Source organism: Pseudophryne corroboree (genome assembly GCF_028390025.1).
Source record: "Pseudophryne corroboree isolate aPseCor3 chromosome 8 unlocalized genomic scaffold, aPseCor3.hap2 SUPER_8_unloc_7, whole genome shotgun sequence".
Classification (NCBI taxonomy): domain Eukaryota; kingdom Metazoa; phylum Chordata; class Amphibia; order Anura; family Myobatrachidae; genus Pseudophryne; species Pseudophryne corroboree.
The window spans coordinates 251,796-264,391 of record NW_026967625.1 but is presented as its reverse complement, the minus strand read 5'-3'; the positions used below and the strand labels follow the sequence as shown (position 1 = coordinate 264,391).

Sequence of the window (12,596 nt, the reverse complement as noted above, 5' to 3'; positions counted from 1 at the left end):
TTGTTGTAATGCAGGATAGTGTTACTGTAGCATGCACTATACCTGACCAGTAGTTTCAGCTGTAATATGTCCATATATGGGCGGTGGATCCGCCTCTCCGGCCGCCCTCCTTCAATTCCTTGACACTAGGGCTCCTCTATTGATCCCGCCCAGCGCCGTCAATCACTGGCAGGCCGTACCTCCTTCAGCTGGTCTCCCAAGGGAAGCCGCCGCCTACTCCCGCCTGCTGGGCGGATCGATCACGCCTCCTGAATTGCGTCACCAGGGTCCTGGAGGATGGCAGCTTGCAGCACAGTCACCCGCTGCACGGCCCTGAACCGGAGCTCACCGCCGCCTCCTCGTATGGGTCCCGCCACCGGAGCTCAGGTAGCCGACGACTCCAGATCTCTCCGTCCCCAAATCTCACTGCGCCACAAGCCTCTGCTCCCGCCGCGCTAGCCTCTCCAACTGTCCTTTCACGTGCGGGCCGGGTCTCCAGAGCCCGCTCGTGCCGCCAGACTCTCCCTCCTGCTGTCACTGTTCATTCACTGCGCGCAAACCCTCTGCTTGTCTTTTCCCTACAATCCTCAACTGGGCAGTCATCCACAGCTCTCCCCTTCATGGGGAACATTTTATGGGTTATATATATGTTATATTTCCCTCTATGAGGGATGCACAGCCATAATACACCATTATATCTACGTGCACTACAATATTAATTATACGACCTTATGAACTCCATTTTTAATCTATCAGGGTGTCACACTTACTGCATTTACCCATAGTCTCATCAGCTTACGACAGCTGACGACTGTGCCAGTGATCCGTGGTGATAAGGGTCTGCTGCCTGACAGCCACGGACTCACAGTGAGCACATGGCCATCTGTCTGCGGGCCCCGGTGCTGTGTACCAGCTGCCCCTCCTCCAGGGCCAGAAAGTGTCAGCGCACCAGTGTACAAACGATTAATCTGAGCCATAATAAAGCCGCCAGCTGCAAGCTCTGCCGCAATGCACCAACCCTGCTGCAGTGCTTCTAGTTCCACCCCGATACCTCCCCACATGCAGAATATAATGTGCAATTATCCATAGGGATTCCATCACAATGAGAACAGAAGGGGAACCATGGCAGATCTCTGAGAAAATGGTGCGGCGACCATTTTCCAGGTGATTTTTTTTTTTTTTTTACTGGGCATGCGCAGAACTCCCTGATAATGGCTGCTGCGCCATTTTCACTGGGTTTTAACATCGCCGGTGACGTCGGCACTAGACTCCGGAGGGGTGAGTATTAAAAATATGGGTGCAGCGTGTGTGGTGTGGGCCCGTGTGCACTGCGTACCTTATAGATACGCCAATGATCACCAATTCTAAAAAAAAGCCTTCCACCTTAGTAAATTTACACCAAAATATCTATCTTAAGGTGAAATATATATACTGTGCAATAAAGAATGAGAAGGAAAACCAAAAAAAGACAGATAAGACCAGGAAATGGATAGAAAATAACAGAAAGAAGAGGGAGGGGGCAGAGGAAGGGAAGGGAGGGAGGGGCATAGGAAGGGAAGGGAGGTAGGGTTCCCCACCGGAGTTCTTGGGAAGTAGCGGGCTAAAATCAAGCTGGCTGTTCAACAGGGAGGGCTACGGTGTAAGAGATTTAGAAAAAGAAGGGTGAGTTCTAACAATGTGCCAAACTGCTGCTCTAGGATTTAGTGAAATAAAAGTGTCACCCACACTTCACCAACATAGACAAATACAAAAAAAGTATCACCAATTCCTTAAGCGCAGTTCTCCTATAGATGTGAGGTTTCAACCCCCAATCTGATCACAATAACCTCAAAAAATATGAACAATATCATAGCATATTTCTGTATTATACAGTCTTCAATTTTTTTGACTCTCCTAATTGGATTTGTACCAGATAAGATGGTCTAAATATATAATATTGTGGTGTAGAAACTAGAGATGAGCGGGTTCGGTTTCTCTGAATCCGAACCCGCCAGAACTTCATGTTTTTTTTCACGGGTCCGAGCGACTCGGATCTTCCCGCCTTGCTCGGTTAACCCGAGCGCGCCCGAACGTCATCATGACGCTGTCGGATTCTCGCGAGGCTCGGATTCTATCGCGAGACTCGGATTCTATATAAGGAGCCGCGCGTCGCCGCCATTTTCACACGTGCATTGAGATTGATAGGGAGAGGACGTGGCTGGCGTCCTCTCCGTTTAGACACTTGATTTACTAATTTTGGGGAGCATTAGGAGTACTCAGTAGTGTACAGTGCAGAGTTTTGCTGATAGTGACCAGTGACCACCACTTTTATTTATAATCCGTTCTCTGCCTGAAAAAAGCGATACACAGCACACAGTGACTCAGTCACATACCATATCTGTGTGCACTGCTCAGGCTCAGGCCAGTGTGCTGCATCATCTATTATCTATATATAATATTATATATCTGTCTGACTGCTCAGCTCACACAGCTTATAATTGTGGGGGAGACTGGGGAGCACTACTGCAGTGCCAGTTATAGGTTATAGCAGGAGCCAGGAGTACATAATATATTATATAGTGAGTGACCACCAGACACACAGTGCAGTTTATTTAATATATCCGTTCTCTGCCTGAAAAAAGCGATACACACAGTGACTCAGTCAGTCACATACCATATCTGTGTGCACTGCTCAGGCCAGTGTGCTGCATCATCTATATATATTATATATCTGTCTGACTGCTCAGCTCACACAGCTTATAATTGTGGGGGAGACTGGGGAGCACTACTGCAGTGCCAGTTATAGGTTATAGCAGGAGCCAGGAGTACATAATATTATATTAAAATTAAACAGTGCACACTTTTGCTGCAGGAGTGCCACTGCCAGTGTGACTAGTGACCAGTGACCTGACCACCAGTATATAATATTAGTAGTATACTATCTCTTTATCAACCAGTCTATATTAGCAGCAGACACAGTACAGTGCGGTAGTTCACGGCTGTGGCTACCTCTGTGTCGGCACTCGGCAGCCCGTCCATAATTGTATATACCACCTAACCGTGGTTTTTTTTTCTTTCTTTATACATACATACTAGTTACGAGTATACTATCTCTTTATCAACCAGTCTATATATTAGCAGCAGACACAGTACAGTGCGGTAGTTCACGGCTGTGGCTACCTCTGTGTCGGCACTCGGCAGCCCGTCCATAATTGTATATACCACCTAACCGTGGTTTTTTTTTCTTTCTTTATACATACATACTAGTTACGAGTATACTATCTCTTTATCAACCAGTCTATATATTAGCAGCAGACACAGTACAGTGCGGTAGTTCACGGCTGTGGCTACCTCTGTGTCGGCACTCGGCAGCCCGTCCATAATTGTATACTAGTATCCAATCCATCCATCTCCATTGTTTACCTGAGGTGCCTTTTAGTTGTGCCTATTAAAATATGGAGAACAAAAATGTTGAGGTTCCAAAATTAGGGAAAGATCAAGATCCACTTCCACCTCGTGCTGAAGCTGCTGCCACTAGTCATGGCCGAGACGATGAAATGCCAGCAACGTCGTCTGCCAAGGCCGATGCCCAATGGCATAGTACAGAGCATGTCAAAACCAAAACACCAAATATCAGTAAAAAAAGGACTCCAAAACCTAAAATAAAATTGTCGGAGGAGAAGCGTAAACTTGCCAATATGCCATTTACCACACGGAGTGGCAAGGAACGGCTGAGGCCCTGGCCTATGTTCATGGCTAGTGGTTCAGCTTCACATGAGGATGGAAGCACTCAGCCTCTCGCTAGAAAACTGAAAAGACTCAAGCTGGCAAAAGCACCGCAAAGAACTGTGCGTTCTTTGAAATCCCAAATCCACAAGGAGAGTCCAATTGTGTCGGTTGCGATGCCTGACCTTCCCAACACTGGACGTGAAGAGCATGCGCCTTCCACCATTTGCACGCCCCCTGCAAGTGCTGGAAGGAGCACCCGCAGTCCAGTTCCTGATAGTCAGATTGAAGATGTCAGTGTTGAAGTACACCAGGATGAGGAGGATATGGGTGTTGCTGGCGCTGGGGAGGAAATTGACCAGGAGGATTCTGATGGTGAGGTGGTTTGTTTAAGTCAGGCACCCGGGGAGACACCTGTTGTCCGTGGGAGGAATATGGCCGTTGACATGCCAGGTGAAAATACCAAAAAAATCAGCTCTTCGGTGTGGAGGTATTTCACCAGAAATGCGGACAACAGGTGTCAAGCCGTGTGTTCCCTTTGTCAAGCTGTAATAAGTAGGGGTAAGGACGTTAACCACCTCGGAACATCCTCCCTTATACGTCACCTGCAGCGCATTCATAATAAGTCAGTGACAAGTTCAAAAACTTTGGGTGACAGCGGAAGCAGTCCACTGACCAGTAAATCCCTTCCTCTTGTAACCAAGCTCACGCAAACCACCCCACCAACTCCCTCAGTGTCAATTTCCTCCTTCCCCAGGAATGCCAATAGTCCTGCAGGCCATGTCACTGGCAAGTCTGACGAGTCCTCTCCTGCCTGGGATTCCTCCGATGCATCCTTGCGTGTAACGCCTACTGCTGCTGGCGCTGCTGTTGTTGCCGCTGGGAGTCGATGGTCATCCCAGAGGGGAAGTCGTAAGCCCACTTGTACTACTTCCAGTAAGCAATTGACTGTTCAACAGTCCTTTGCGAGGAAGATGAAATATCACAGCAGTCATCCTGCTGCAAAGCGGATAACTGAGGCCTTGACAACTATGTTGGTGTTAGACGTGCGTCCGGTATCTGCCGTTAGTTCACAGGGAACTAGACAATTTATTGAGGCAGTGTGCCCCCGTTACCAAATACCATCTAGGTTCCACTTCTCTAGGCAGGCGATACCGAGAATGTACACGGACGTCAGAAAAAGACTCACCAGTCTCCTAAAAAATGCAGTTGTACCCAATGTCCACTTAACCACGGACATGTGGACAAGTGGAGCAGGGCAGGGTCAGGACTATATGACTGTGACAGCCCACTGGGTAGATGTATGGACTCCCGCCGCAAGAACAGCAGCGGCGGCACCAGTAGCAGCATCTCGCAAACGCCAACTCTTTCCTAGGCAGGCTACGCTTTGTATCACCGCTTTCCAGAATACGCACACAGCTGAAAACCTCTTACGGCAACTGAGGAAGATCATCGCGGAATGGCTTACCCCAATTGGACTCTCCTGTGGATTTGTGGCATCGGACAACGCCAGCAATATTGTGTGTGCATTAAATATGGGCAAATTCCAGCACGTCCCATGTTTTGCACATACCTTGAATTTGGTGGTGCAGAATTTTTTAAAAAACGACAGGGGCGTGCAAGAGATGCTGTCGGTGGCCAGAAAAATTGCGGGACACTTTCGGCGTACAGGCACCACGTACAGAAGACTGGAGCACCACCAAAAACTACTGAACCTGCCCTGCCATCATCTGAAGCAAGAAGTGGTAACGAGGTGGAATTCAACCCTCTATATGCTTCAGAGGTTGGAGGAGCAGCAAAAGGCCATTCAAGCCTATACAATTGAGCACGATATAGGAGATGGAATGCACCTGTCTCAAGTGCAGTGGAGAATGATTTCAACGTTGTGCAAGGTTCTGATGCCCTTTGAACTTGCCACACGTGAAGTCAGTTCAGACACTGCCAGCCTGAGTCAGGTCATTCCCCTCATCAGGCTTTTGCAGAAGAAGCTGGAGACATTGAAGGAGGAGCTAACACGGAGCGATTCCGCTAGGCATGTGGGACTTGTGGATGGAGCCCTTAATTCGCTTAACAAGGATTCACGGGTGGTCAATCTGTTGAAATCAGAGCACTACATTTTGGCCACCGTGCTCGATCCTAGATTTAAAGCCTACCTTGGATCTCTCTTTCCGGCAGACACAGGTCTGCTGGGGTTGAAAGACCTGCTGGTGACAAAATTGTCAAGTCAAGCGGAACGCGACCTGTCAACATCTCCTCCTTCACATTCTCCCGCAACTGGGGGTGCGAGGAAAAGGCTCAGAATTCCGAGCCCACCCGCTGGCGGTGATGCAGGGCAGTCTGGAGCGACTGCTGATGCTGACATCTGGTCCGGACTGAAGGACCTGACAACGATTACGGACATGTCGTCTACTGTCACTGCATATGATTCTCTCAACATTGATAGAATGGTGGAGGATTATATGAGTGACCGCATCCAAGTAGGCACGTCACACAGTCCGTACTTATACTGGCAGGAAAAAGAGGCAATTTGGAGGCCCTTGCACAAACTGGCTTTATTCTACCTAAGTTGCCCTCCCACAAGTGTGTACTCCGAAAGAGTGTTTAGTGCCGCCGCTCACCTTGTCAGCAATCGGCGTACGAGGTTACATCCAGAAAATGTGGAGAAGATGATGTTCATTAAAATGAATTATAATCAATTCCTCCGCGGAGACATTGACCAGCAGCAATTGCCTCCACAAAGTACACAGGGAGCAGAGATGGTGGATTCCAGTGGGGACGAATTGATAATCTGTGAGGAGGGGGATGTACACGGTGATATATCGGAGGGTGAAGATGAGGTGGACATCTTGCCTCTGTAGAGCCAGTTTGTGCAAGGAGAGATTAATTGCTTTTTTTTTGGGGGGGGTCCAAACCAACCCGTCATATCAGTCACAGTCGTGTGGCAGACCCTGTCACTGAAATGATGGGTTGGTTAAAGTGTGCATGTCCTGTTTTGTTTATACAACATAAGGGTGGGTGGGTGGGAGGGCCCAAGGACAATTCCATCTTGCACCTCTTTTTTCTTTTCTTTTTCTTTGCATCATGTGCTGATTGGGGAGGGTTTTTTTGGAAGGGACATCCTGCGTGACACTGCAGTGCCACTCCTAGATGGGCCCGGTGTTTGTGTCGGCCACTAGGGTCGCTAATCTTACTCACACAGCTACCTCATTGCGCCTCTTTTTTTCTTTGCGTCATGTGCTGTTTGGGGAGGGTTTTTTGGAAGGGACATCCTGCGTGACACTGCAGTGCCACTCCTAGATGGGCCCGGTGTTTGTGTCGGCCACTAGGGTCGCTAATCTTACTCACACAGCTACCTCATTGCGCCTCTTTTTTTCTTTGCGTCATGTGCTGTTTGGGGAGGGTTTTTTGGAAGGGACATCCTGCGTGACACTGCAGTGCCACTCCTAGATGGGCCTGGTGTTTGTGTCGGCCACTAGGGTCGCTAATCTTACTCACACAGCTACCTCATTGCGCCTCTTTTTTTCTTTGCGTCATGTGCTGTTTGGGGAGGGTTTTTTGGAAGGGCCATCCTGCGTGACACTGCAGTGCCACTCCTAGATGGGCCCGGTGTTTGTGTCGGCCACTAGGGTCGCTAATCTTACTCACACAGCTACCTCATTGCGCCTCTTTTTTTCTTTGCGTCATGTGCTGTTTGGGGAGGGTTTTTTGGAAGGGCCATCCTGCGTGACACTGCAGTGCCACTCCTAGATGGGCCCGGTGTTTGTGTCGGCCACTAGGGTCGCTAATCTTACTCACACAGCTACCTCATTGCGCCTCTTTTTTTCTTTGCGTCATGTGCTGTTTGGGGAGGGTTTTTTGGAAGGGACATCCTGCGTGACACTGCAGTGCCACTCCTAGATGGGCCCGGTGTTTGTGTCGGCCACTAGGGTCGCTTATCTTACTCACACAGCGACCTCGGTGCAAATTTTAGGACTAAAAATAATATTGTGAGGTGTGAGGTATTCAGAATAGACTGAAAATGAGTGTAAATTATGGTTTTTGAGGTTAATAATACTTTGGGATCAAAATGACCCCCAAATTCTATGATTTAAGCTGTTTTTTAGTGTTTTTTGAAAAAAACACCCGAATCCAAAACACACCCGAATCCGACAAAAAAAATTCGGTGAGGTTTTGCCAAAACGCGTTCGAACCCAAAACACGGCCGCGGAACCGAACCCAAAACCAAAACACAAAACCCGAAAAATTTCAGGCGCTCATCTCTAGTAGAAACGCGTTGGTAACAGGAGAGTGACCAGGGATTTTGGAACACATCGGTTCCAGCATTATCCAGGGACGTCTGGTTCATTCCATCATATGCGATATTGTCTACTAATTTATTGTAGACATTTTGATCTGGTGAGAGTCCATTTTTACCTGGCCTATATGTTGTATGTTTATTTTATTAAAAACCTTTTTACACTATTGGGAGCATCTTTTCCATTTTCCTGAGTTACTTGTGTAAGAAGGGGAAGAATCGTGGGAGTTCCAGACATGCCTTAAGGAGATATTTGGCTTTATTGTCTACTTATATATGTAGACCATCTTATCTGGTACGAATCCAATTAGGAGAGTCAAAAAAATTGAAGACTGTATTATACAGAAATATGCTATGATATTGTTAATATTTTTTTGAGGTTATTGTGATCCGATAGGGGGTTGAAACCTCACATCTATAAGAGAACTGCGCTTAAGGAATTGGTGATACTTTTTTGTAATTGGTGTAAGATTTGTATCTGTTGAATTCACAAAATTCTAGCCATGGAAACCAAATCAACAAATAATTCAGAAATTTATCGGGAGAGGACATTATGATGTCATCCATTGAGCTATACAACTCTAATCTGTGAAACCAGTCGGCGAGGGTCGGCAGGGAAGTAGATTTCCAGCACATGGGTATAACAGCCTTAGCTACACTGTTTGAAATATTTCAACAGAAATTTTATTTTTTATTTTTTTTAAGCCGATAAGGGAGCGAGGGATGTAGATTTAATAGCCAGAATTCCGGCACTCATGATCCCAAAAGACCACCATATGTGAAGAGGGGATCCCAATTCTGCACAACATCTCCAACATTCCGCATGTACCCCGGGATACATCTTGGATAAGGTGGATGAGCATCGGTACCAACGGTGCATGACTTTAAAATGAGTCTCAAGAGTAAGTACATTAGTGGAGCTGCTCCAAGACTTTTCAAAGATAGTCCTCCATTCAAGGGTACTGAATGATATCCCTACCAAGGTCCCTTTCCCAACATTTTGTGAATTTTGGTAATGCAGAGAAATGGTTCCCAATTAGATATTTGTAAATAGTTGATAATAAATGGGAGGAGGAGTTCTGGGACATCACCAATTTCTCAAAAGATGTTAGGTCTCACTTCCTCACGCTGCAAAGGTCTTTGGACACAAGTAAATGTTTAACTTGGAGGTATCTCCATATCTCATTATTCGGGAGGGTCCACTTAGTTTGGATATCGGGAAATGGAAGCATGCCAGAGGAATCCTATAATTGGCCAATCCTTGAGATACCTGCCTCGGACCATAATTTAAATGCCTGTCTTGGGACCCCAGGAAAGAACTCGGGATTGTCAAGTAAGAGTTAATGGGGAAAAGAGCGATGAGATATAAGCTTTGTTCCTGACACATTTCCAAACCATAAGAGTAGGCCCATGGTTGAATGTGAAATGCCAGGGTATTGTTGTCAAAGGGGACCCCAGTAAGGTGCCTTCAATAGCCACCCATTGTTTCGTTGAACTAGGCTTAGACCACTCATAAGTTCTGCCAAGCATAACGGCGTCATAACAGATGCCAAAATTGAGGGAGTTGGAGGCCCCCCAAGTGTCTCCTCCTGAACAAAGCATCATGTTTAATTCTCCACCGCAAACCAACCATGTGGATTAAGTATTCAAGAGAAGGAGTTATTTGGGCCACTGGACAGGTAGACTAATCTCTGCATGTTAAAATTACATTGGCGGCACCAGATGTAGGGCTGTAGCACAGCCCAAAATACAAATAGAGGAGCCACACCCCCTGCCAGTGAGTCCCGATGGGTGAAGTTGGGCAGCGTTTGGTGGAGGCAGATGGTGTAGTTCTGCTATTTGTATTTTCCCACACTGGTTCTATACATTTATCACTTTGCTTCTCATGCGTTTTCTCTTGTTTTTCTCTCCTAGTTGTTGCATTTCCTGATACAATGGCCAGTATCTCAAGGAAGAACCTAATGTACATGTTCATCTTACTGACTGCCACCTTTCTACTGGGATATTTTACTAAACCTTTGAACCCTCTGTTGTATCACTGGAGACCTCCGTGTACCTGCTGTGATCGTAGACTGACCACTGATACTATTACACCACTGCGAGACAACCGGACATTTATCATAGCTCCATACTCTGACAATCGAATACACAATAACCGCGCAGTCCGTATCCTCAGCATTATTCACCATAAAGAGGTAAAGGATCTATACTGCTGGTTTTGTTGTACTGTAAACAATTCTGTGAAGGTTTCCCAGGCAGCGATAGACATACACACTGATCGGTTCGGCTTTCCCTATAGCACAACGGACCTGGTCTGTATGGAACCACCAGGCTGCCATGCCAAGTACCTATCAGTCCATAAATCTCCTACAGGAAACATGACCCAATTACCCCTCTTCCGAATACAAAATCAGGACACGAGACCATTTTCCGCCAACTTCACGGTCTGCATTTCCACCATGTTTGGGAATTACAGTAACGTTTTACAGTTCATACAGACCATGGAGATGTACCGGATACTGGGGGCTCAACGGGTCATGATCTACCTTAATAACTGCAGCACACAGGTGGAAAAAGTCATTCAGTACTACATTGCAGAAGGTATTGTAGAGGTTATACCATGGCCAATTCAGCAGTACCTGAGACCATCTAGATCATGGCGCTATTCTGTACATGCAATGGATGTTGGGTATTATGGTCAAGTGACAACACTCAATGACTGTATCTATCGGAATATGTACCGGAGTAAGTTTGTTCTACTTAATGATCTTGATGAAATAATTCTGCCAATCAAACACCAGACATGGGACAGCCTGATGGAAAGTCTCCAGCAACAGAACCCAGGAGTTGGTGTTTTTCTCTTTGAAAATCACATTTTTTCTCAAACCGTCACAACTGATGGAAACTTCTCCAACATTTCATCTTGGAAGAGTTTGCCGGGATCCAATATACTGCAGCACGTTCACCGCGAGCCAGACAGACCGAACTATTTCAATGCCCGGAAAATGATTGTGGATCCGAGGAAGGTCATTCAAACATCTGTACACTCTGTTCTAAAATCTATTGGGGGTTCTAAAAAAGTCTCTCTGGAGGCGGCGCTGGTTTACCACTGCAGAACACCTCTTCAGAAGTTATTAAAGACATCTTTAATTGAAGATAAAACTATTTGGAGATATAATGCTTCATTGATTAGAAATGTTAATACTGTCCTGAACCAAGTAGACTTACAGAAATAATAACCCAAGGAAATGGACATTAAGGTCAGATTTTTCCTCCCCGATCTGCCAGATTTGGCATTTTTACTTTAATTTAAGATTTCAGGCATTAAAATCTCATGTTTTCTGTGAGTGCAAAAGTTCACTTGTTGGTATCCCTGATGGACAAACCCTTTCATCATGTGCAGATGTGTCCACCTTCACCTTTGCTGACATTGGGGCTATTTGGAACACCCCAGACTGTGCGACAAATATCTTTTCCTTTTAATATGTATCTTATTCACACAGGGGCGTTTTAACAGCCTTGTGCTGGAGTCTACTGTACCTGTGCAGGTCTCCAGAAACATGGCGCCTGCCATGTTCCAGAGAAAAATGTCACTACTGCGCGTGTGCGGCGGCCATTTTGCTGGTGACTTTTTACCACGGCTGCAGCTCCCGACGCAGGAATCCATAAAAAGGTAAGTATTAAAACATGGGTGAAGTGTGAGCAGTGTGAGGCCCCCAGGGGCCCATGTTTATCGCACACATTAAACCCAATCTAGAAACGCTTATGTATTCACCTCAGTAATACAAAAATGGATGCAATGTTGGTATTCAGGTTAGGTTGCGGGTGAAGGGAGAGGTTAGGGTTACTCTGTGGTGGGGGAGAGTAAGGTTCAGCACTACAGTGAGGGTTAGTATTAGGGCTAGGGAAGAATACAATTAATGAGAAGAAAAAGATTGACGTGGTGCGATTCACCTTGTGCTTAAGATTTAGGGGGACATGTACTAAGCAGTGATAAGAATGGGGAAGTGAGCCAGTGGAGACCTTTCCCATGGCAACCAATCAGCTGCTCCGTACAATTGTATAATATGCAAATTAGAAATGTTACTTCAATGCTGATTGGTCGCCATGGGCAACTTTTCCACTTTTATCACTGCTTAGTACATGTCCCCCTTAACCTTTATATGGTATATGTTAAAATGTCTTTAAAACTGCAAAATACAAAGAGAGAATAGTGAATAAAGTAGGAATAGTGATATAAAATCTCTGTGTGTGAGGGATACCATTGCATGATGTTAATTATCCCTCTGGTTATGTAATAAATATTTATATACAGTATGCGCCTGTCGTGTTTTCCTAATGTATTCACTAGTACCGTGCACAGTGTATCACTTATTAGTGAGAGGTTACATTCCAATCACTATACAGTGTTACAATTATTATTACCGAGACCTCCCACCTGACAGCGAGTGGTTGTGTCGTTATTCAATATTAATGATCGTGTAACACTGTGTAGTAATAATACTGTCCCAATACCAGATATTCAATACACCATTGTAGTAAATCATGTCAAATGATGTATTGTACAGTATTAGTATAAATCGGCAATGTTCCGTCACAGTAATCACACAGCACGACC

At 46.0% G+C, this 12,596-nt stretch overlaps 1 protein-coding gene across 9 annotated transcripts in view; it reads left to right on the top strand.

Moving 5' to 3' along the window:
- LOC134987321 (beta-1,4-galactosyltransferase galt-1-like) overlaps positions 1-12,295 on the top strand; it is a 103,054-nt gene extending 90,759 nt beyond the window's left edge. For 8 of the 9 annotated variants that reach the window (XM_063950486.1, XM_063950485.1, XM_063950487.1 and 5 more), the window contains one exon: positions 9,893-12,295. In XM_063950486.1, coding sequence (XP_063806556.1) covers positions 9,893-11,214 — 1,322 coding nt within the window. In that variant the 3' untranslated portion in view covers positions 11,215-12,295. Of the gene's footprint in view, positions 1-8,683; positions 8,881-9,892 lie in introns of all 9 variants that reach the window. The other variant, XM_063950491.1, reaches the window with a different exon arrangement.
- Positions 12,296-12,596: the final 301 nt, after the last annotated feature.